Source organism: Pollachius pollachius (genome assembly GCF_949987615.1).
Source record: "Pollachius pollachius genome assembly, chromosome: 2".
Taxonomy (NCBI): Eukaryota; Metazoa; Chordata; class Actinopteri; order Gadiformes; family Gadidae; genus Pollachius; species Pollachius pollachius.
The window spans coordinates 43,617,722-43,643,277 of record NC_136935.1 but is presented as its reverse complement, the minus strand read 5'-3'; the positions used below and the strand labels follow the sequence as shown (position 1 = coordinate 43,643,277).

The 25,556-nt window shown below is 45.0% G+C and overlaps 2 protein-coding genes across 7 annotated transcripts; both read right to left on the bottom strand.

The window, feature by feature from the left end:
- Positions 1-233: 233 nt before the first annotated feature.
- Positions 234-12,852, bottom strand: micall2b (mical-like 2b). 4 transcript variants are annotated; one of them, XM_079758991.1, is made up of 16 exons: positions 12,500-12,852; positions 10,817-10,865; positions 10,358-10,499; positions 10,033-10,220; positions 9,645-9,781; positions 8,486-9,442; positions 7,672-7,892; positions 7,100-7,169; positions 6,131-6,216; positions 5,956-6,020; positions 5,601-5,721; positions 5,390-5,492; positions 5,034-5,107; positions 4,759-4,867; positions 2,406-2,452; positions 234-1,453 (listed from the first exon to the last, which is right to left on the bottom strand). In XM_079758991.1, the coding sequence occupies exons 1-16, from the start codon at positions 12,640-12,642 to the stop codon at positions 1,374-1,376; spliced, it is 2,592 nt and encodes an 863-aa protein (XP_079615117.1). In that variant the 5' UTR covers positions 12,643-12,852; the 3' UTR covers positions 234-1,373. The 4 variants fall into 4 exon arrangements, with proteins under 4 accessions (XP_079615117.1, XP_079615115.1, XP_079615116.1 ...); XM_079758989.1 differs by having other exon boundaries at positions 5,601-5,724; positions 7,100-7,166; XM_079758990.1 differs by having other exon boundaries at positions 5,601-5,724; positions 9,645-9,778.
- Positions 12,853-14,777: 1,925 nt separating this feature from the next.
- On the bottom strand, positions 14,778-24,763 carry gaa2 (alpha glucosidase 2). 3 transcript variants are annotated; one of them, XM_079759086.1, is made up of 21 exons: positions 24,682-24,763; positions 24,060-24,181; positions 23,336-23,914; positions 22,877-23,022; positions 22,603-22,768; positions 22,106-22,202; positions 21,254-21,373; positions 20,320-20,438; positions 20,053-20,184; positions 19,856-19,966; positions 19,459-19,572; positions 19,267-19,351; positions 19,033-19,150; positions 18,747-18,880; positions 18,352-18,503; positions 17,951-18,099; positions 17,408-17,549; positions 17,154-17,252; positions 16,736-16,900; positions 16,290-16,436; positions 14,778-15,978 (listed from the first exon to the last, which is right to left on the bottom strand). In XM_079759086.1, the coding sequence occupies exons 2-21, from the start codon at positions 24,150-24,152 to the stop codon at positions 15,913-15,915; spliced, it is 2,934 nt and encodes a 977-aa protein (XP_079615212.1). In that variant the 5' UTR covers positions 24,153-24,181; positions 24,682-24,763; the 3' UTR covers positions 14,778-15,912. The 3 variants fall into 3 exon arrangements, with proteins under 3 accessions (XP_079615212.1, XP_079615214.1, XP_079615213.1); XM_079759088.1 differs by having other exon boundaries at positions 14,778-15,975; XM_079759087.1 differs by having other exon boundaries at positions 24,617-24,754.
- Positions 24,764-25,556: the final 793 nt, after the last annotated feature.

The following is a 25,556-nucleotide window of genomic DNA, read 5'->3' as shown; positions in this document are numbered from 1 at the left end:
CGTATATTAAATCATGTTGCCTCATTGAAAGAATGTGCTACATTTGACTTTAGTTGTAGTCCTACATATAATACATTCAACATTTGTACGGAGGTCATAAAGATTATCGGTGGAAATTGTATTATATATTCATTAATATATCAAAACATATTTCTAGAAATGTTTTTATTTTTCAATAAATTCAATAAAAACAATACTAGCACAGCAATAAAAAAAAAAAACGCAGAGACCAATTATAGAATCACATCACTTTAATGGTTAAGCAATAGAGCACATTTCGAACCAACTTTAGCGTACAACTTTGATCACATGACAGAGAAACAAACACGTTTCCTAAGTGTGTTCCATGGGCTTTACTGCTGAAGACGTAAAGGCATGATCATGAATCTGGTATTCTTATCTGTTTTAATAATAAGGAATAATGATCTATTACCAAAAATATTACCTTTTTTTAATTATTTAGTGTAAGCGCGTGTTTCCACCTCCACAGTCCAATGTGGACCAAATCATGCAATAAACACCAGGTCCTCCCACAATGATGCAGTTAGTGTAAACTGTGCCTATTTACGATTTCATATTCAATTCTGTTCCTAAAATATGTTCAATATTAGTACTCTTTGAAAAAGAAAACTCCAAAACGTCACCTTAAAAACACTAACATGGAACTGAATATTCAGAAAAGAAAACTGATTATTATTATTTTTTAAGAAAAAAACGGACTGCATTCGAAATAAAGACCTTAAGGCCACTGGCTGCTGAATCCTTTTATCAATATTAACAAAACAAAACACATACACATCTAACGTGGACAACATGAAAACGGTCTTACTATAAGGTCCCCAATTATGGCTTGTTATATTATCAAGCGCTCCCCAAGTTAATCAAGAGAGATCGACAAAATGCTGTTTAGCAAGACGTTGTTCAACGCTCAAAGTGAACCAAAGTGAATACCGGTCGGGGCTGGCGACGGAGGGGCAGGGTTGGCACAGGGTAGACGTCGAGTCAAAACCTCTTTCGACCACTTGCCGTGATGTGGCCGTTTTCTATACCGTTCGGAACACAGACGTTGTAACAAGCAATGGACACTGGATGGGTAGGCGTGTGTAGTGCTAAATAGATTGGCAGGGAATTCAGCTAATATCCAGGGCTGTGGAACCCAATCACGCGGCAATAACTGAGTCAGGAAGCCCTCGGCAGCGAGCGTACACACAGACACGCGCGCAAATGCACGCAGGCACACGCACACACTCACCCACACGTTACTGACAGCCAACCGAGCAGAGCCAGAGCGACAAAAATACAAATATAAAACACTAGTAAAAGGCGGCCATATGGGGTGGCCTGTGTGCCCGAACATGAAGCTCACCACAGCTTCACTTCTTGGTGCTGTTGTTTCGCCAGAGGAAAATCTTGGAAATGGGGGACTTCTTCTTGGTCTTGTCTTTCTTAATGTCTAAGAGAGGGGGGCGGGGGGAGGGACAAAGTTACCACCAAGGAGAATAAAAACCCCATTGAACCGAGCGTGGTGAGATTAGAAGTATTTTACGATGATACGTATTCCAAGTGGGGCAACGACGTGGGAAACTTTGCTTAAACTACATGAATACATTAAAACCACAACGGCTTTAGTCTTTTAGCCTGTTGACACAGTTTACGCGGCGCAACATTAACAACCCTTTCGCTGAAGTTCAATAAATCACCTCAATTTCAGCTCCGCATTGTGAGTCATGAATTGCAAATGAAGGCGACTCTGGCTCTGTTCTATCAGAGAGGTCAAATTAGCCAGACACATTATCCCATTCGGCTAATAGGAACGCCACTGCACTAACACACACACACACACACACACACACACACACACACACACACAGAGAGGGAGTGAGGTGCAGGGACGTTTTTTGTTTGATGCTTTTCCCATTAGTAGCCGATATATCAAAACAAGATGGAAACGCCGTGGCGCCCACCGACCAAGCACACACACGTGCACCACACACACGCGCACACACACACACACGGCCACAGAATTTCATCTCCCTTCAATTAGAGAGCCTCCCTTTTAGGTCAGACAATGTCGGGATATTCTGAAATTTGCTGTACATCTGCCTTATCACACGTCAGCTAGATTTTACCGAACCAATAGCAGGGCCCCGGTATAGCACATCCCCACACTCTGTGATGCGTTGTAGTTTGCTCATGGCTGTGAATCATAAGACAGTGAGTTTGTATGTAGCGGACCGTTACGAGGCCTTCAAAAGCACTTCAACTATGTTTGCAAATGATAAAATTTGTCATCAAAAACCATAAGCTTATAAACTCGACAATCGCCCTTGAAGCCACATGCAGTATAAGGCGGGTGGGCCCCACTGGTTGGGGAAACACCGGTGGGGGGAGCTGAAGAGACTCACCCAAGTTCATCATCAACTGCTCCAGCTGCACGTCCTCGTCTTCCTCCCTGAGGGGTGCAAAGAAGAGGACAAGGTGACACCTCCAACATGCTGGCTGGGGACACAAGCAGCAGGGACTCGACGGACGGAAGCACAAGGGAGCCTTTCAATACAATCAGACACTGCCTGCCGGATAGTTTGGGCCCATGGAGCCCTGGTTAAAAAAAACGTATCCCCACTCGCGCCTAATGTAGTGGCCCGGTCCGCAGGATGGCTAACCGAGGGTTCTGTTATCGAGTGGCCTGTCTGTGGAACTGGGTCTGCCACCCGCTCTGGAATTCTAGTCCAAACTCAAAGCCCACCTCTTTAAGCTCGCATTTGGCTCCTAGGATTGCCCCTCTGCTCTCGTTGGGGCTGAATCAACCTGTGCGCCAGCACAAGCCTACCCCTGCTGTGTATAGGTTCTAGATTGGAGGTTTACATGTCTACATGTTTCTTGCCACCCTGCCCCATCCAACCCTGATCCTGTCTCTGGTTTGGTGTGTTGCTGTGATCGTGACTGGATGCCTGGACACCCCTGAAGGCTATCAGCCTGTTCATTGGCCAGCACCCAATCACCATAGGCCATACTTTTTCATTTTTCTTCTAACCATCCCTTAAAGGAGGGATACCTCCCTCTGCATCCTTGTCAAGATTTCTTCCTGATTAATAAAGGGAGATTTATCTTGCCCTTTGGTGGGCAGGGGTAATGGAGTTTGATAAATATATGGCCTGTAAACCCATTTGAGACTAACTCTGCCTTTCAGTTGCAGGGAGCCAGTGGGCGGGGCTGAGAGGGTCGTCAGCTGATGCGGTGCACCAGCACAGGTGTGGCCTGCAGGCTACCCAAGGTGTACAACATCCACCTGATGTCTTATGGTTCGGTCCTTTAGGGCTTGGTTGGTATAACATCCCCATGGCACACTTTTCATTCATCCTTACGCTACACTCACCATTGATTATTCTGATATTGTATTATAATCGTAAGTCTTTTCTCAAATATATTACGAACGGGACATTCCCTTATTCCTGTATATGGCTGAGGGTAGGGATCTGTAATCGCATCATTGGCGAACACAGACTCTGCCAGCATTAGTCAAGTGTAAAAATAAATGTTTCAAATCAACACCATGTATACTGGCCACTGTAAAAATACTTGGCCTAAAAATAATGCCCTTCTATGAGCCTCATTCACACACTCGTGATAACGTTTATAGAATATCAGCTTAAGGAAACAGTTAACAAGCGTATGATAGATAGATAACATAGATTCCCAGATTCCTTGCAAAACCACGTGTCTTGAGCCCGACCACACTACATGAAAATCAGAGCCGACTCCAGCCCCGATTGGGACTCTTTATCGCTTAAGTTTGTTGCCTAGGGGGTAAGGGCTTTTAGCAACACGAATCTGGATTCACTGTAAAGGCTTAGTTGTGGTTCCACGTCGACGCAACGCAAGGGGGTTTACGGAGCCATTACGTCCTTGTAAACCCTCCTTGTGTCCACCGCAAGGGCCTCCCAAAAATTGTGACCTTCCGTCAAGACGCAGCAGTAAGTACCGTATTTTCCGCACTATAAGGCGCACTTAAAAGCCGGTAATTTTCTCAAAAAACGATTTATAATCCGGAGCGCCTTATATATGGATCAATTAGTTAATTGGTTGATCCATACTGGTTGTAAACGGCGCTCTGTCAAAATGTTTCAGTATGAAAAACCAATAAAAACAATTTAATAATAATAATAAAGTGTTTCACTACGACTACGATAAAGCCACACCGCTTGCAGCATTATCGCTATCGTAGTCAGTGCACACAGCATTTTACTGCGCTTACTCACGGAAGGTCACACTATACGATCACAGAGCCAGGAAATCGGGCGGAAGACTGGCCACACTACAAGATTCGAGGGTGCGATGCTCTACTTTGTATCATTCACGTTTGCAAGATATTTAAAAAATCTAAGGTTTGGAACTGCGTAATTGTGTCTCACAGTTGCGTTGCGCGTGACGAGCTATACAATTAGCACAGCTCCATCTAGTGGATGCATAACGCATCCCCAGTCAAACGTTTGACTGCAGTATTTTCTATGCTATGCGCCTTATAATCCGGTGCGCCCTATTTATGAAAAAAGTTCTAAAATAGGTCATTTATTGAAGGTGCGCCTTATAATCCGGAGCGCGTTATAGTGCGGGAAATACGGTACTGTGATTGGTCCTTTAACTAAAACCCGACATTGAGTTGCGTTGACGTGGAACCATAACTGAGCCTTGAGTCGCTTTGGATTAAAGGCCTCTGCTAGATGACTGAATAAGAGAGCGGTTTATCTTTGCACCCACCTGAGTCGGTCCTCATCCAGGCCATCCACGATGGCGCTCCTGTCGTTGACGATCTCCAACAGTTTGACCAGGAGCTCCTCCTCTCTCTGTTGCTCCCGGGGCGTCTTCTCTGCACACCGACAAACACCCGAGCATGTGTTAGCTTAATCTGTAAGTGCTATCTATGCCGGCCGGCTGGCCAGCCGGCCGGCAGGCAGACAGGCAGGCAGGCAGGCAGGCAGGCAGGCAGGCAGGCAGGCAGACAGACAGACAGACAGACAGACAGACGTCTTGACCTGGTTTTCCCATAAGACTTCTGAGCTCCTGTTCAACACTAGGCTGCTGTTCCTCCAGGTCCTGGGTTTTTGCTCTACACAAAAACACACACACAAAATAGACACACACACAAAAGAAATGACATTATTTTGGGGAAATGCAAGTTTGGGAAACAGGAAAATTCACTTCCTTTTCCCACAGAATACTGTGTGATAGATCTTCAGTCTTAAACCTATTATGTGGAGCTCAGGTCCAGTGCAACCAGTCTCCACCAACACGTCTTGTTGCCTCATCCAGAGAACCTGAGTACGTGACGCGCCAGCACTGGTTGAGATCTAATGTGTGCGTGATTTTTATTTTTATTTTCAGAACTCACATGTAGACCAGCTCTGACTCTCGCCGCATGGCCACCTGCTTCTCCCTGATGAGGCTGAACCAATCAACCATCACTTCATCCATGGCAGCGTCCTCTTCTCCCTCTGAAACGGAACCACAACCGGTTACTCACACCCCTGACCTGCCCGTCTTTATGGGGACCACAGAAGCAGGTGGGGTGTGAGTGCGTGTGTGTGTGAAGTTGACCTTACCCTCCTCACTGCGGCGCAGTTTCTTCTCCAGCTCCACTCCTCGTTTCTCCAGCGCATTGAGGCCGTCTTCGATCTCCTGCAGCTCCTCCATGATCTTCTCCTTGGGGATGTAGTCGGGCTTCTTCTGATCATACACACAGTCACAGCTAATTGAGTCATTCATGTTTATTATTGCACGTATCATGAACATCCAGCGCAAACACAACGTCGCTGACAAATCGCAGGAGACCCCTCGGCCTTGAGCAAACACACGCATATTCATTTTTTATGCATTGATTTCCCGTCCTTTTGAAACAATAGTTTATTGAGCACTAGCCTGCTTCTATACAAATGTGCCGTGGAAGACTTATCTCACCTTTGTGGGCAGTGGTTCTGGCCTGGTACCGTGGTCACTCGGAGCTCTGCTTCCATTCTTAAACCCTGGGAGAAGGTCAAACCAAAACACAAGTAAGAAGAGACCAAGGAAGTGGGTTGTAGGAGGCGTTGGGGATGTGCCTGTGGAACAAAGACCGGCAGGACTCTGGGCTTACCGCTAGCCGCTGGTTTAGGACCGGGCGTGGAGGACCCTGAAGCAGGAGACTTTCCTTCAGTGGAGGGCTTGTTAGGATCTGAGATTCTTGGTGGAAGATACAGAGAGAAATGGGGGGTGAGACAAAGTGCAGAAGGGAACGATTATAAATAGAAAAGGAAATAGTAACATGTAAAGAATTGTGAACTAAAAGTTTGCAGTTCGTTTGAGGAATTTAATCTGCTGCACACTCCCTTCAGCCTTCAAAGAAATGTTTTGAAGCAAACCAGCTGCTGTGTATTTTCCCGGTCTACCCAGTAGGATACAATAACTAAGAACATCCCAGGCTCATCCAGGGACACAACATCCTCATTGTTTTTTTTGGACACTTCAGGAGAGTGAACAGTTCAGACTGCTGCTGGATTTAGACACAAAATAAAATCCTCCTGACAATAACCAAAAAAAAAAAAAAATCTTGCGTATGACAATCACAATGTCCTCGTGAACTCAGCCTCGATGACTCCGACTCCTCCTCCCCCACTTCCTCCTCCTCATCGTATCTCGATGACACTTTTTTTCCATGCAGAAAAGAAAAAAAAAAAAGCCAGAGAGAAGGGGTCACGTTGGTGGAGGAGAGAGCAGTGGCCATATGCCGCGCCGCGGAGCGCTTTACCCATGGTGCACCGCGGCCGAGGGGTTGACAAGGCGGCCATAGGGGAGGGCTCGAACCCGGACAACAGATCGTGACGGGGACATGTGGAGGAGCAGCGGGCCGCGGCCCTGCTGGGCGGACTCATGTCTGCCGAGGGGGGCGGGGGCCGCAAGCGGACGGCGGGAAATAATCACCAAAAAAAGAAAAGAAAAAGGAAGGCGACACAGACACGTCCACGTGATGGATGATTATGCTGTCAGCTCACACTGTTGAGCAGGCCCACCCCCCCACTTCCTCCCCTACCCTGCTAGATAGACAAATGAGGCCGGGCTGTCTTACTTGGTATCCTTGGCGACTTGTTTGAGTTTAGACCTCCACTGGGCGGGGCCTTCGCTGCTCTCTGGTCCTGCTGGGGGAGGGACGGGGGGGGGAATCAACAGCATTATGGTCACACATCCTCTGAATATAGTCTCTGGACATTATAGTTATTGTATATTGTATAGTTAGTTGTATAATAATAATAATAATAATTATGTAGAATTGTTATGCATTATATTGGCAAATCATGCACATTAACCAAATGACAGAATGTCACTTTGATAGCAACCAGCTGCTTGGGTTCCAGACTTCCGCATCAGCACAAGAAACAGTGCAGCCCGAGAAGATAGGAGCAATAAGAAGTCAAAGATTAGTAAAATAAAGTAAAGTGTATTCATAGTCCCTTCAACGCAGGATGTCTGATTGTGGTTTACAACAGTAAAAGAGGACAGGATGCAACATGGTTCAGTGTCAGATAATCTGCCACTTTGTCTTTGGTGTCAGAGAATACTGAAGCAGCGAAGCACCAAAGAGGACAAACCACTCGCCAACGACAGAACGATGTCAGAGTGTCTGTTGTCGCCAGACGCTACCTTGATTGCCCGGGGAGGAGGTGGCGGTCGCTGGCCCCGCGGGGCCCCTCTGTGGGGAGAGGTCGGCCTTCCGTGGCCTGCTGCTGGCAGAGGTGGTTCTGTCCGGTGAGCGGTCCACGATTGGAGTCTGCAGGACAGCCAGGATAGAGCTGCTCACCTTCAGCTTGACCCTCCCTCTGCTGGGCACCGGATCCTTTTTGGGTGTCTCCACCTCAGAGACCCTGATTGGAGATGTGGAGTGTTACCTTCCATCACCAGGAGAGGGCAGCTCAAACACAAATGATGGGTCGGCCACTTTAATATGCTAGGTAGATTTTAGGTAGAGGGCTGAACTAGGGACGATCAACATAGGTGTAGCAACAAAACATGTGGTAGGCAGCCAGTGGTTTCATCTATCTGTGTCAAAGCAACAGCAATTGTCAATGTAAATACCCTTATTTGGTTTAGTTTACTAGCAGTGCCCTGTTAAATACAAGAGGAGAGACACCTGTGTCTGTCCTACAACGATGCCTCTGTGAAAAGGGTAGTTCTAGATAGGATAATAGGGAGATGTTAAGGTTTCATATTAGACTAGATCTAGACAAAATTGTACCTGTACCAGTGTGTACCTGCACGTATACACACGCACACACACGTTTTAGAAGTCAATATCTTAAAAGGATGAGAAGAATTATAAAAAATATTGAATTATTTATCATCGTCTCCAGTCGCATCTACTTTAACGTAAATCCAAACTCCATATATATATAAGATATATGCTGGTGTGAAATCTAGCCGTCTCGAGTGTGAGTGTGCATGCGTGTCCATCACTCACCGTTCTGTGTTCAAGGTTGGCTTGGTGTCATTATTGTTGCTTTCCTTTGCCAGCATCCTGGAGATGAGAGCTGCTGCTTGGTTCTTGTTGCCGTCAGGGTTCCCTCCACTGACACCCAAACCCTTAGCGGCTCCACCCAGGCCTTGGTCTGCCCGCACATCACTTCCCTGATTGTTGACCGCCAACCATTTGTTCCCAGGTGACTCCTTGGTGGCTGCCTTGATGTCATTCCCTGCCGTAATCGCCCCTTCAGGTTCCTTCTGCAAGAACCTGTCCTTGGCCTGCTGGGTTCTCTGTGCGGACAAGGAGGACCGGGGAGCTGCAGTAGGCCTGCTGGGGTTGGGGGTTGTCTCCATTGGGAGTTTGTTGATGGTGATCCTGACGGGGGTGCAGTTGATGGAAGTGTTGGTGGTCAGGGTGGGGGTGGTACTGATGTTGCTCTTGCGGGGGGTGGTGCTAATGGTTGAGGTGGGGTTGATAGTTTTACTGATAGAATTACTATAGGTGGTGGTGTTGCTAAGCTTTTGAACACTGGGCATGTTGGCTCCAGTAGTGGATTTGGTGATAAGTGCTGGCCCAGAGGTAGACGGTGGGGCTGTACTGACTGGCTTTTTTGTTATCCAGGAGGGGGCGGGACTTGGAGAGCTGGACCGTCGTGTCTTATTGGCTAACGCAGAGGGGGATGGACTTGGAGAGCTGGATGGTTGCACCTTACTGGGGCTCTTGAAGGGGGATGGACTTGGAGAGCTGGATGGTTGCGTCTTATTGTTTAACTGGGAGGAGAACAGACCGGGGGAGCTTGAAGGTGGTTTCTTTGTAGTTAGCCAGGAGGAATCAGAGCTGAAGGGAGCTGATGTGGATTCACTGGGTTCAGGGGTCTCAGAACGAGATTTATGTTTGGATGAAGAGCCTTGCTGTAGCAAGTCACGGAGAGGGGCGTTTGCTTTTAAAGTAGACCTGTGAGAAGATTGAACTCTTAGTTGAACGAAACATGGTTAGATGCAACAAAGAACAGGGAAACACACAAAATAATTGTTGTGTTCTTCACCAAGCAAAGGGAATTGCAATGAATAGCAGTTCCCATTGCTTGTTGATAAACAGAACAATAATTTGAATAATTTTTTGTTCAAACAACTGAATTGTAGGGAAGGGTCCTTACTTTGCACAGCTCCTATGATAGAGCTTCCCATCCACCATATGTCGCTGTACCAGGTGAACGAGCTTGTTGCAGGACACACACTTATTACTCAGGGTCCCTGTTTGACGGAGCGATGGGTTCTCATGTGCCACCTCCTTCTGACCCAGGCAGAAAAGAGACACAGAGAGAAGACGGATCCAGTCACCAAAACAGGGCAATTATGAACATTGCTCAAATTGAGTTTGAATACTATTCTAACGTTGCTATTGCTAGACCTGATTGTTGTAATTGCTAGACGTTATTGCTAGGCTAAATCGAGGGTTTGGAGAATCTATTGACAAACCCTTTTTGATCCATTGAAGGTCCTTTAAATTGGAGGTGTATAGTCTTTGACATTTGAGGGACTTACCTGGGCTGCTGGGGGCGGCCTCGCTGGCGAGGAGCCCCGGATGGTGACGGAGGAGGAGGCCGGCGGACCATTCTCCACCTCAGGTTTGGAAGCGGGGAACGACTTAGCAACCACAGGCAGGTTCTTCTTCACAGAGGGTTCGTTCTCCGAGATCTCTGCTGGTCGCTTGATACCAGCCAAACCACCAACTGCATGCACACACGTGAATGCAGGCATTAGTTTCTACTCAGAGACCCTCAATATGTCTATATGCGTACAATACATTTGTACCCATAGACACATACAGTATAGAAAGAGAATGGGGTCAAGAGAGAGGGAGACTCACTCGGGGATCGTCCGTGAAAGTAGTTGTAGTACTGGGAGACGTAGGTGAGAATACTGAGGCGGTCGGGAACCTTGAGGGCCACCATGTCTTCTGCATCCAGCAAGGCTGGGATACCCAACTTCTCCTCTGCAACTCTGAACGCCTGGAGGGGAAGTGAATGGTGTTAAATAACAGTAATTATTGACCACGATGTGGCTCGATTGCAAGTGTTTTACAACCACTCCCTCTGCTCAACTGGTCCATCAGGCAGTGGGCTAAAGGGTTAACGGTAAACCCATCATTATCATTGGTTTCATGTGACTTTGGTTCACATTGAACCAATGATAGATAATGGTTTCTATTCATATTAGTTTCATATAAAAATATATATTTCTTAGAAAATAGTAGTAACCTAGAAATGGTAGTAGTACTATTTGACTGAGTAATTTATTAGTATTGGAATTACTAATTAGACCTTACCAATTGATTGTTTTCAAAGACATCATTCTTCTTCAGGCAATCAAAATCTCTGCAAGATACACACAGAAAATAGGAACATAAAAACACTTTTTTCACCCTGTGTGAAAAAAGTGATTGGTCCATAAACAGTTCCCTGAGCTGTTTCCACTTCAATGTTTGCTGATTTCTCAATGTAATCTTCATATTTTTGCCAAACAGTAGTGATTTCAATCATATTTTGTTGAGACAAACAATATTTAATCTTTGCAATATGTTTATTTTTCCAGGTTTAACACATTTCAGTTAATCAATACGATAAAACAAAAGAATGGCAAAAGCAAACATGAAATTTGTCCTTAGGTTTATCACAAAGGACAGAAAAAGCATACAACATAAATGTTACCATTTAAGGAAAAGGTATTAATTGCAAATCACCATTATGATAAAAAAAAGAATGGCAATATAAAACATGAAATAAGCTCCAACAATATGACATAAACATGATGCATCCGTGTCCGTCTCATCCTGATGAGTAAGAGCATAGCTGGATGAACTCTCGGAGTCCAAACATTGACTCCTCAACTAAAATCTGTCTTCTCATTTCTGTTGATGTTTTCTTCTATGTCAACACTAGATGGAGAGACACGAAAGAAAGAGAAAATGTTAATGGTAGCTTAAATTGGCAGATAGTTATTATATAGTTATATATGTAATATATAGTTATTAATTGTGTGTGTACTATATGCCATCAATCAATTGAGAGAGATATTCACAACACCTACAGTTCTGTTAACTAGCAAAATATTGTAAGCTGGCTAGATATGAAGACGACTGACTTCATTACATTAAAAAAAAAAAAAGAAGTAATGAATGTTCAATAAACGAATCCCTTTGATAACAAATGTATGCCAAAAATGTCAAAAGTAAATGAGAAACTCACCTGTCAGGGTTAGTTATTCTCTTGGTGAGTCACAACACTGTTGACATTTGGAAGTGCACTCAACAGTAAACATCCACCAGACCATAAACATGTAGAAAATAAAAAAAAATAAAGAAACCCCTTAAAAGTACAAGAGAAACCGGAGTCATTTTGAAACTCGGGGAAACGAATCTGAAACCAACAGGACATTGATAAGAAATAAAAAAAAAAGTGGAGGAGGATCGCCTGGATGGAATAACGATGGGAGCATCCCGATTGCAAAGATAAGGAAAAGGGACAACTGCGCAGGATACAAAAAAAGCTAGCTAAAAGTGAAGAATGTATTGTGTAAGAATGTGCCTTCCTAAACACCGAGCTCGACTAATGCTAACGTTAGTCGTTATTTCCTAGTAGGTATTTCGCTTTTACTGTTAAACTAACGTTACACCATTTATAGTTGGTACAACACGAACTTCGAAGCGACTTTCTGTCACAATGACACAACAACACAAATGTCAAGAACAATAGTTCTTAGTAGCAGTTTGAGTTCAATAAATCAAATAAATGAAAGAAACCCTGGCGATGGCCCAAGTAAGGCCACACAAACCAGGGCAGTTAGAGACATACAATATGTACATCATATATTTATACGAACATAAGTATTGGCTATGACGTTTACGCCAACGCCGTTCTTGTGGGAAAGTGAGGGAACCAAACACAGTGGTGGTTTACGCGGTTGAAGACTTTGAAAAGTTTGAATCGGCGGGTCCTCGCTTGGTACTCACATGAGATCTGGTCTGTGTTTGTGTATCATGGCGCAGAACGCCAGTCCGTCCCTGAACGACGTGGTCATGTTAGTGATGGACACATCCCGGTATCCGTTACATTGGATCTTGCACCACTGCTGGAGACCTTTAACAGCCGACATCGCGAACTAAAACTATACTCGTGTGAGCTCAGTGGGAACCATGTAGCCATTCCCTCACCATGGACAGTATGAAGGAGGTTCCCGCGGACAGAACTGAAAGCGTCCCCGGCGTCTCCGGCAAGTCAACTGCGACGGGAAACTATTGGCTTGACAAATGACCATGGGGACGTCACCTGAAAAGTCACCGCAATGACGTCGTAGCATATGGGAGGAGTTCGAGAAGTACCGATGATTTTTTCGATTTTTTTGACTCTTCACCTATTTATTTATTTGTAGTCTGTTTTTGTGTTTGTGTGTGTGTGTGTGTGTGTGTGTGTGTGTGTGTGTGTGTGTGTGTGTGTGTGTGTGTGTGTGTGTGTGTGTGTGTGTGAGAAATTTAGATTTTTTACAGAACCTGAACGCAAATGTTTTTCGTGTTTGTTTGTTTTAGAGAGAGAGGGGGGGGGGGGGGGGGGTGTAGCGGTGTGTTAATGGAAACTGGATCACGTAGTTAAGGTGTGGCTGTTGTCCCAAAGGTAGCCAGCATAACCTGCTCTGTCCTGACAAGAGAATTGACGAATGATTCCATATGCCTGGAGCTAACCCAAATATGGCTCTTACCATATATGTAGGGACTCAAGGCCTTTAATTCATAACACTAAATGTCAAGTGCAGTGCTTATAAAAAATAGAACAAATTCTACGTCCATAAGCCTAGTTGCTATCACAATGCCTTATCAGGAGTTCAATTGAAAGGTATCGTGTTGTGCAAGCCTTTGCACAACTTGTGATACTTGAGTGCTGACTTGACTACTTAATTCTTGAGATGAACGTTCAACATTCTAAGCAATGTGTTTGTGTTGAATTTTTAGCCAGAGGAATGCTTTTTTTCAACAGAATCTCCCCCCCCCCCTCTCTCTTTTTCAACAGAATCGCCTCACTCTCTCTCTCTCTCTCTCTCTCTCTCTCTCTCCCTCTCCCTCCCTCTCTCTCTCTCTCTCTCTCTCTCTCTCTCTCTCTCTCTCTCTCTCTCTCTCATACACACACACACACACACACACACACACACACACACACACACACTTAATCCTTTCTAAATCCAGACAGGAAATGCTCCAGTCAGCAGGGCAGAATGCATCTGACAGAACCCTGCTGCTGTCCTCTATGCCGTCTAGCGTAGTCGGCCGTTAAATGATACATACGTCCTCCTGAGTCCTGCATCTGGAAACAGTTAGCCTGTGAAAATTTGGTCCAAGCCAATGAAAACATGTCCATTGTGAGCTCAGATTATCAGTAGTGTGAAAAGCTCTGGCTCAAAGCTCTGGCTCCATGCCGGCCTTCTCTGGAAACCAGGTCCAAAATAGTTTTTTTTACTTTCACTTTGGAAAGGTTCAAAGACCAGGGCAATTGTGAAATACATGTGTTTAGAAAACCATTTGAAGAACACAACTTAACAAGTTGAGACACAATTTGTAACTGCAAGGCTCAGCCTGGCTCATCATTGTTATCATGCAGAACCAAACCCTCTGCCATCCCCCCACTGCTGGGGGCAGGGCAGGTAAGCAGAAGAGTTAAGCAGACATAAACTACTATAGTTATTATTGTCCGTTTTTTCCTTTCTACATTGAGTCTTCTTTCTGGTAAGACAATTTGATCCAGTGAAGTTTGTCACCTCAATGGTTACCTCAAGACTTGTCAGGGCTGGTACCTCAAAGGTGGAATGAGTTTCCTGTAGTCTATGCATCTGTCATCAGATCGATCCCTTCCCATCTGAAAACCAATCTCCTTGGAGATGAACTGACTTGTGCGCTTCTTTGCTATAGCACTCATGTTAAAACTTTGTTTTACCCTACCTTACGACTTCCCTTGACTGATATGCATTACCAGTAATGTGTACAAAACCCAAACCTGATAGAGCTACTCTATCAATTCATCCATGGTTTTAGGAACTTGGTCATTGATGTAGTTATTGTAGTTTCTCAAATATTGGTTGGATGTTTTCATTGTTCCAAGCCTGACCTGTAAATGACTTTGAGGAAAGATATACATTTCAATACATATCATCTATATTGAGGAAATCTGCATGTAGTTTATATGCATTGTTGAGGTAAGAAATATGAGAGTACCAGGAGAACGTTCAGTCAGAGTGATTAAGTCTTTATTAAAATAAACTCTTCTTTACAATTAAGCTGAACATCATGGGTTTGAAATCACTTAAAGCACATTTATAATTTAAACATCCCAAACAATACAGCACATAAAAGCACAGCGACAGCAACACTAGCAGAGGTATGAAATCAGCCATTCGATTGACAACATCAAGACAAATGACATTCTCGCATTGCATTCTGAATGTAATAAATCGTGTGAAGCGTACTGTATTTCTAGTTTCACATTTGCTAAATTATTACATACAAAGCCACTTTGCTAAAGCTATGTCAGAACTTGGCAGCGGTCTTCCAGTCATTACCTAAACAAATGCGTGTCAATCAAATTGCAAGGCAGCTCTTCAAAATCAGCAGGCCATACAGAACGCCCTACATACCACACTTCATCTTAAAGATTCCTCATCTTGGGTGTCACTTTAAGGACAGCGATTCAAAATAACTAAAAACTATTCCATTGCAGACTAACGGAGAATAAAAGAAGAACACGTCCTAGCCTCATTGTGTGCCATGTGTTGACGATACCTAAACTCTCCCCATGAATCACAACCATCCATGACAAGCCACAAAACCATCCTGGTGAAATTGTCAAGAACTCCCTCTTTCATTTGGTACCATCGGAAGACAACAAAAAAGGTTAAGAAATCAACACCATTTCATGAAGGGATCTACATACTGCAATTTAAAATCAGTGCAAAACAGGCTCATCAAGAAAATTATGCAATCCCTTTGTCATTCTAAGAGCCGTTGTGCAAAACTATTAATACTCTCTTTGCTCTCGTCCCATGGTAAGGCGGGGGCGGGTGAATATGACACAGAACTCATTAAAACAAACGTATCTAATTACACTAATCTTTCAATTGATTACAGGAATTGAGATTGCGGGCCTTTTTCAAACAAGCTATTTAAATCGGACAGAGATTTTGTTTGAGATCAACTAATTTAGGTTTCTTTCATTTTAAGATGTAGCCCAAAGTTATAGACGAAGACCGCCGGCTTGAAATGGTTTCACAGCAATTTACCCTTTTGGTTTAAGCTCTGTTCCACTGCAAATGACTCAAATGTATTGTGCAAATATACATTAAATACATTTTCTCTGCAGACGTAAAATGCGAACAACAGTGGGGTTACACCCAGCTGATGGTGAAGTTCTGACTGAGGTTCAGACCGAGGTCGGATACCGTCAACACCTGCTGGGAAGAAAGCAAAACAAAACAAAGCCAAATCACTTCCCAGGTTCAGTAGAAACAATAAAGTCTTTTCAACCTGAAAGACACAACCACGCACACGTTCTAGAGTTTTATTACGTAATTCAGAAGAAAGTTCAATAGATACACGGCCTTAAGGAGCAATTAGGGTTTGGCATCTTGCTCAGAGATGCGGACAGGTGTGCTGTGTGGACACCAGTGTGGAGTCCAGACCCCTTGAAGCTGGGCAGCGCTACACATCCTAGCCACAGACACCATGCAGGGGGCCCCTCCCCCTGTTACTAACTCGGCCTCACCTGATTGGCTCTGTAGGTGAAAGCTGCGTCCTGGGAATTGACCAGCACCCTGCTGGGCTCCGCCTTCACCCCGTAGAAGGAGGCAGACTCCACCGTTATGTAGGTGGCCTCCAGGTGGTTGCGGAGCACCTGGGATATCATCACGTTCTGGAAGAACAAACAAAAAAGAGTCACACCCTGATATCAAGCCTTATCGTTAATGTATTGCTCCGACCTTTGGACGCCGAGGCACAGTGAGACTTCATAAAAATAAGATTGGAGCTCAGCAATGTTTCATATTTACATGAATCATTTACTACTGTTATCCATTTGTAATTTACAACTCACTGTTTATCATTTAACAGACACTTTATCCACTTACACTTTCCATTTCTTAAGAGATACATGTCATTAAGGAGCAGGTGGAGGTTAGAAAATTGTGGTCAAGGATGCAGCACAGCGAGTACCTGGGTGACATTGAAGACGATGTAAGCGTACTGCTTGGTCTCGTAGGTGTCGATGCTCTCCCCGTCGTCCCAGAAGAGATCGCCACTGGCGGAGCCGTCTTCAGACAGAGCCGACACCAGGTGGAGAGGCTGACCACTGCTCACCCACAGGGTGATGTTGGGCCTCTACACACACACACACACACACACACTAATTACTACCCATCAAACACTGTGATCAATTCATGACAAGGTGACAAACATGCAGTTTCATTTCCGCGTTGCGCTAGTCATGATGCCGTGCATGATTCTGAACCGATTTCGGTCGTTCAAATTTCTCTGTAATAATACGGCACCACTCTCGCTTGGCCAGTCCGAGAACAGCCATGGGCCCGGTCTTAGTGCTAGAAAAAACACAGCCCCCGGGCAGCCTGGTCACCTGTGTCGGTATGATGACCCCCTCCCTCAGGTGCAGGTTGATCTTGTCCAGTGGAGCTTGGAGTGGTAGCTCCTCCCCCTTACTGAGCAAAGAGTCGCCCTGGGAGAAGAGAGGCGGACGGAGCAGGAGGGTTTGAGATCTCATTGTAAGTAGGTGTGTGCGAGTAAGGACATCATAAAGAAGGGGATTCCCTTCATGACACCGTTAACGGCGCCGTTGTTCTCTGAGTGACGGTGAGAACGAGGGAGACTCACCGTGTAGTAGTCGTACCACAGGCCCGCCGGGAAGTAGCCCACCACGTGGTCCACACCAGGATCCACCACCGGTGTCACCAGCAAACCCTTCCCCCACAGGAACTGTCTGTCGATACCGTACGTTTTCACGTCCCCGGGAAACCTGAGAGCAAAAGTGTGGGCAACATTTAACTTCAAATTGACATATTATTTCCATCCAAGAAAATGTGCCTCTTCTGACATCGGAAGTGGGCGCGTCAACCTAAGTTTATAACTGATAGATAAGCAACGTTTGCTACAGTCCACTGGGTAGGCTGGTAGACTGATCTATCCAGCATACTTCTAGGTGGACACGCCCACTTGTGATGGGAAACTTCTTATTCAAAACGGCTTGTAACGGCTAATCACACTCACACCTGGTGCTATAATATGTCACCTTTAAAAAGAAAGATTAATGATTATAATATTGTAAGCAGTTTTCACTCAAACATGTGGCCCTGCGACGGTGTCTCTCACAGCAACTCATGTTTTGACTGTGTACTTATAAGTGTAAGCAGTACTCACTCAAACATGAGTGGCCGTGCGACAGTGTGGCCCTGTACGTGTGCATGGTGGAAGAGGGTGTAGAGGATCGGGAAGAGAGAGTATCTCAGCAGCAGAGCCTGCTTCATGGCCGTTCTGGCAAGGGGACTAAAGGCTGTCGGGTCCTGGGGCTGTAGGGACGGACACACACACACACACACACACACACACACACACACACACACACACACACACACACACACACACACACACACACACACACACACACACACACGAACACACGAGTTGCTGTTTATCGCGAGTTGTTGCCACGGTTCAGTCTCAACCCTCGTCCCCCATCTAAAATGAGAGCATGATGGGAAAGATTTGCCGTCATGCCCGTATGGTGTGGATTTCCAGCTCTGCAGTGTCGGCCCACTTGCCTTCATGTCTATGCCGTTGTGGTTGCGTGTAAAGGGGTAAAAGGCCCCGAGCTGCGTCCAGCGGACGCACATCTCCTCCTGCGGCTCCTCCCCGAAGCCGCAGATGTCGGCTCCCACCAGGGGGATTCCCAGAAGGTTAAAGGTCATGATACCTGGAGGAAGAAAAAGAAGAAAGCAGGTCGAGAGAACAGTGAGCAATAACCAAGTCTAGGGCTTGTACATCACGACATCCCATCACAACGAGTGTCTCCATTTTGGGAGCACAGTCCTCTCAATATGGCGGAGCATCGAAAACAAAACATCCCATGATGCATTGTGATGGTCAAGCCCTGAAGAAGATGAAGGAGAATTTGTGGGATACATTTAAATGACGAAAACATAAGAGAGATCCGGACCTGCTATCGAGGCATACAAGTCTTTCCACTGGCTCCGGTTGTCACCAAGCCAGTGACCGGAGTACATTCCCTGGCTGGGGAACGAGGAGCGCGAGATCACAAAGGGCCTCTTGCCCACAATACGCTGCAGAGCACTGGGGAGCATAAAGGAAGGAAATGGAGGAAAATAAGTGTGGGTGAGATAACACAATGGATGGTTTGTTCACCCACACACACACAAACACGCGCACACGAAATTCGCAACAAATATGAATTCATTTTGGTGTGTGTTTGTCTGAGTTTGGACCTGGCAGAGGCCTTGGCCTCCATGAGTCCGTAGAGGCTGTGCATGTTGTAGTGCACGGAGATTTTCTGTTGTGCCGTCGCGCACAGAGTTTTAGCTCTCAGCAAGCCCCCTAGGATACCTACGACAGACCGAAAGAAAAGAATATTCTTTTTTTGTGTTATACGGTTGTGTTATATCAGGCGTTTAGGGCATATGAACTTGCATGACAGCATGCCTGCATTTGCTTCTACTCACCTGGTGTGTACGGAGGATCTTCAAGACTGCTGGAAGGACAGCCATTGGTCGAGCCATCCAGGAAGTTAGATGGCTCGTTCATGTCCTGGCAGAGGATGTGATGACCAAGCCGAGAACAGTTTAGAAACAGTACAGTATAAAACACTCCTACATGTTGTCAGACGGCTGTAATGCCCTGCGCCCAGTACTCACGATCCACAGGCCGTCGAACGGGACCTTCTCGTGGAACCTCTTGAGGTTGTCGTACCACCACTCGTGGGTCACGTCAGAAGAGAAATCGGGATATGCCGTCAAACCGGGCCAAACCTGACCAAGCAACAGAGCAAAGCCACCCATGAGAAATGTAGTCAGTGTGTGCCTTAAGGAAGGTATTAGACCCTAAGAGCTGCAACATGGCCACCGTCTGTGACTACTAGAGAGCGTGCCTGAGGCCAAATCTCCCCAAAATGGAAATAATGTCAGACAGGAAATTAAACAACGTCCCGGTAAATTGTAAAAATTGCCCTCCCTACCAAACGCAAGGGCAAGGAGATAGACAAGCATGGGCTGGATGTAGAGGTGAGAGATATCTCAAAGAGGAGTGTCCCACCTTGCCAATGAGTGTGTTCCCATCAGAGTCATTGATAAAAACTCCTCTTTTCACCCCTTCATCATAGGGCCAGTATGAGCCTGCAGGCTCCGTACTGCTAATGCCCGGGTCCTGGAAGAAAAAACCCACAGAAGTTATGATTGTGAAATAGGATGAAAAAGCAGAGTGGCAAAGTGGCAGAGATGGGGTTATTGTACCAGAATCATGACGTAGCGCTGGCCGTGAAAGTGCAGATCTTTGACAAGTTCCGGCAGCGTGGAAAACCTTGAAGGGTCATAGGTGAAGTCCATGAATCGCTGCATGTAGTCAATGTCATTCCACTGGACGTCCTGCCAGCCCAAAACACAAACAGGATAGGAATGACTCACAGAATGACTGATTCTACTTGTTTTATGGGGTGATAAGGAGATCAAGACACACAAAATAAAAGAATACACCAATGCTGGTCTCGTGCCCGTTCATACCTGGGGTATGCCATAGTTTCTCATGCTCTTGACCACATCCCAGGTGGCGTTGCTGGAGTCGTATCCCCAGCGACAGAGATGGTAGCCTAAAGCCCAGTAGACGGGCATCGCTGGGCTGCCTGAGAAAGGAGATTAGTGTGGGACAAGGAAGAGGTGAGGATAAGGGAAGAGAAGGAGACATTGGGATTTTGCAAAGTTTCAGGAACTCACTGGAACACATCCGCAAGAAATGTTTTAAAGAATTGATTTATGTGGAGGTTATGCTATGAATCCCCCATTTACTGAATTAAACTATCCACATAAGAAAAAGATATGTAATATAAGAAATGTACATTTATTTCAAGAATTTCTCCTGCAGACCTGATGTGTGGTTTATTAGCTTTCCAAAGTCCATCCCCAAAAAAATCATCAACGTGCTTCTGCGTGATTCATCTGAATGTTACACGCACGCGTCAGGCCACAGCAATTTGACCAACAAGTTTTCAATTCATACCTACGAAATGTACCAACACATCAACATACATTAGAAGGTGATTGATCAACCAACCATACAACACAATCTCTGCCTAATGGTTTGCTTCACAAAAAGTCTGCCTTTTTTTTTCTTCCAAACAGTGACTGGTGAACACAAATCCTATGTTGTGTATAACTGTCACAAACTTTTCAAAAACTACTTGGGAATTACAAGCTTTCAGTGCATATTAGAGTCAAAGCTACTTTAGATTAGCTGTAACCTGCAACGGACATGTTATGCACACAGCCCCCCCCCGTCAATTCACCAATCAATGGACGCGACATCTAGGTGGACGTTGCGTCGCGCCTTTGATTTAAACGACATGTACGGGAGAGGGCTCCGCAATAACGTCCCCTACTCCAATGGTGCTGCAGTCCCCTGGTTGCATTGCCTATGGGCTGCAGTCGTAAACAAACCTACCTATGACCTCCAGGTACTGTGAGACTACTGAACTAGGATCAGGTCCTAGGAACACGTAGAAATCCAGGATTCCACCAATGGTGCGCCATGTGAGAGCGGGCGCAGGCTGGAGGGCCACGTCTGACGAAGCATTGGCAGGAAAAGGATCAGATCTTTTTTAAGGCGAGTGGGTGATTTCATGTTGCATAAACACAGTCGTAACTGCAAGTTAACAGGAGCTTTACAAGCTTGATAACTTTGAGACACTTGTTCATTTGAATGAATTCAAAAGCTAACTGAAACAGAGAGACAAATGAGAACTGACTCAAGCCCACGAGGTAGAGCGGCTTGACCGGTTACCGGAAGGTTGCTCGTTCAATCCCTGGCTCCTCCTAGTAGAGTGTTGAGGTGTCCCTGAGCAAGAAACCTTGCATGGTTGACTCTGCCGTCGGTTATAAGTCGCTTTGGATAAAATCTAAGTCTATGGTATCTGGACCGCATTTGGAAATGTCCTTTTCTAACCAGTGGCCACTCCAAGCGCTTTACAAGATTTCCTTGCCGGGAGCAGTAGGGTTAGGTGTCTTGCTTAGGGACATCCCGACACTCACACTAGGAGGAGCCGGGGATTGAACTTCATCCTGCTCTACCCCCTGATGCTTGGCCCCATGCCACCCGCTCTAGAGTCTACAGAATAACTGGTTTGAAAAAAACAGCAAGTCAATTTGAATCTTTTAAACTTCTGCTTTTATCAGGTGATTCATCTGTTTTAACTTTTGTCCCAGTGTGCACGAGTCATTTGTCATGACTCAAAGGGTTCAAAACAACCAAGAGAGTGTAAAGAGAACACAGAGGCTTTATAAAAAGCATAATCACCCATGGCGTTGCTGTTCAGAAGGAAGAAACCATGAGCATCTCCGCCCTCCTCCATGGCCAGGTAGAAGGGATGCGCTCCGTACAGATTTGTCATTTCCTTTATGGGAGTCAAGAAGGCAGGACAATATGTATCAGTGCCAAAGCCACCATGTGGTGAAAAGTTGGAAACACTGAGGGAAATATTCCCTTATCGTCTTGTCTGTCACCGTTATAAACAAATAAGACGCAAGGTTATCTATCTGATAATTATTTAATGATTCAAGTTATTCAAATGATCCATCCATAGCCTGACTGAGATGTATTCATGTATAGATCTCAATAAAATGTATATGAAGCAAAAAGTAGATTGCTCTACAATATCAGTAAGGCAACTACACATAATTATAATGAAAATGCACACCTTGATATCCCCAAATGATTATCTACATCTCGGAAAGCAATTCAATTGTATTTGGCATTACATGACATGCATGCGTGCGTGCAGGCTTGGTCATTACCACAGGAGGTACGTCTCTGGCCCACATGGTCAGGGTGGTCCACTGGATGTTATGAAGGAAGGTGGAGCGGTGCTCCCCTAGGCCGTAGATAAAGCTGCTGGGAAGGGAGCTGGAGAACTGGAGGAACTGATCCGCGTAGAAGAGTGGAGCCACTGTGGTGTTAAGACTGAAAAAAAAGGGAAACTTGGACTTATTATCTAAATATATATTATCAATAATATTATAATACACTATCCACACTTTCTCCGGATACTCCAGCGACGGACATACTCACAGTACTGTTCCTGTAGAGAGCCTCTTCACAATGAGACCAAACGGCTCTTTGGACAGCTCCACAGAGTAGGTTGGACTATCTGCCTTCGCAGTGGCATTTGGGACAGTAATGGGCACCTCAAATCTCGAGTTAGAGGGGTCAGTAATCTAGATATGAAAGAAGCACATGTGAAACAATAATGTCTGTTACTGAAAAAACAGGAGCCACATAATGAGAGATATTAACTAGATTACTCCTATTTGATCATTTCATGACCCTTGGTCCAAAGTGACACATGCATTGTTACTTTACAGAGATACATGTCAATGGGGAGCAGGCTGTGGTATTGGGACTTTTGAACCCAGAACCTTTCAGCTGGGAAGCAATCACCCTAACCACTGGCCTATCCCATCCTGTACCCCCCCCCCCCAAGGAGAAAAAAAGATAGTTTGGTAGTTTATAGTTTGCAGCTCCACGCACCCGAACCCTCAACCTTGTGTTTGTTTCATGTCGTATCTCCAGGTGAAGAGTCATGATGTCTCCTGGGTAGTAGGTCTTGGTGTCCCTCACCAACCTGCCTTCTTCTCCGAGAGCTGTGTCGTTTACCGAAACCAGTGAGTATGAACCGAACCCCTCGGGGTAGAAACACCAAGGGATGCCGTTTCCGCCTGACGGGGATGAAGAGGAAGAAGAGGTGGAGGAGGATGACACCGGAATGAAGCAGCAGCCCCTGGCCTCACACATCTCTCTGGACACGACCGCACCACTCTCAGGATAACAGTCGAACCTCCAGGATTCAGCGATTACTGCACATGCCTGAGGATTCGGGACAGTCACTGAAAGAATCTGCTCCTTTGATCCTGTCCTATTAGTAGAGCTGGGTGTTGGAGGCTTGTGCGGTTGATCGCTGGGGACATCGTGTAGCCAGAACATTGTGGCCAGGAGCCAGCCAGCACAGAGCGCGAGCAGCAAAGAGCCCAGCACAAGGAGGCCGGTCGTAGCCGAGCATGCCGGCCTCGGTGAGATCAGGGGACGCTCACACTCTTCAGGGTCCCTTACCTTTAGACACGATCAAAACAACACACAAACATGTCAAGTAAGTTACAATAAATCCTAGGCTAGTCTAAATGTCAATTTGGCAGATGAGAAGTAGCCTAGGTTTGTAATTGAACCGACCAATAGTAAAATGATATTGTTAACTCACCGCTTCGTTTTCCTGAGTGAGAGTAGATTCCCCCAACAAAGCTGCATTAGAAAACCGCACATTTTCAGGGTCCAAGCGCTTGTATGAGACCATTGTAAAAGCATCAACTGATTTGCTTCAGTCTTGTTGTAGATCCATTTGGCGTTCCATAAAAAAGAGGAATATAAAGTATGAACACAGTGAGCGTTTTACACAAAGACCCGAGAACGGAGATCCTCTATATTTGTAAGTGGTGGGAGGTATTGGCTAACATGCATCAGCTGAGATGTAGCTTTGAACGAATTGCTAAGAATACCTCTCTCTAATGGTCAAAAGTGTACTTTTACAATGTTATTACCTGCCAGATTGGAATTGGAATCTACTGGCCAAGCAATGTCTCTATTATTTAAACATTTTTTTACCTGCTAAGTAGTCAAATATATCTGCCTTTAGCTGGTGGCTGGTAAATTGTGGACTCTGATCGATTAAAATCAACTCTCATGAGGTTAGCGTCAATGACAGTAGCAATGGCTGTGTTGTTAGCTAACGCTATCAACATGGTTGTTAAGAATACGTACCAAACAGTGTCATGGCTGTTTTTTTTACATATTCAACATGCAGATCAACATATTATCAGATTTACCGTATTTTAAACTAGAAACTTGAGTTTAATAGCTGGCCATTGCGCTGTCGGTTTCACACGCCATCGTGTGTTTACTTTTCTGGTGCGTTCAAGAACACTCGTATTTTTGCATTACACAGCTATGTCGACCAATATGGTGAAGTTCCTCATTCAACCAAACTTAATCCTGAAATAACGTCATTTTGGTGTTTGACCTGAAATAAGGGGTCACATAATCGTATATCTTTAACCTGGTCAAAATCTTTAATTAAATAAACAAAGTTTTTAAAACGTAATGTAAATATGAACTCAAATGGCCCCCTATAGGTTAAAAACCTGCTATTGCATCCTTTTTCGTTAATGCAAGTTGTGTGTTATCAGTGACCTTGGGTTGCCTCCAGGTAACATCAACCACACTGTCTGGCTATGATGTATTAAATATAACATGTTAACAATGTATAAATCCAGGAATCTTTTTAATTTACATTGAATTGAAAGTGTTTGAATTCGGAAACCAGTCCATTTTAAATGTGAGTTTTGCTTTAACTGATTGAATTGTGATCGCACAAATCCCAAACTGAATAATCGAGTCATCGCGGTTGAGTCGGCCTACTTTGTTATTTGGGGAATCCAAGGTAGGAGCATTACGTGTCAAGGTAGAAGACCTTCCCTGCTTAGCTGTCATCCACCGTGCAGCAAATAATAAATCTTCAATACTCACTCGATTTTGAATTCAGCTTGATTTGAAAATAATCTGTCTGTTGAAAAATAATACAAAGTAATTTGTTCAACCACAAATAATCTTTTAATGAGTCATGTTACAATACAACTAACCAATAAATAGATAAACAAGTTATAACAGTACCTTTACTCTTATTTGTAGTATTTCAGTTTCA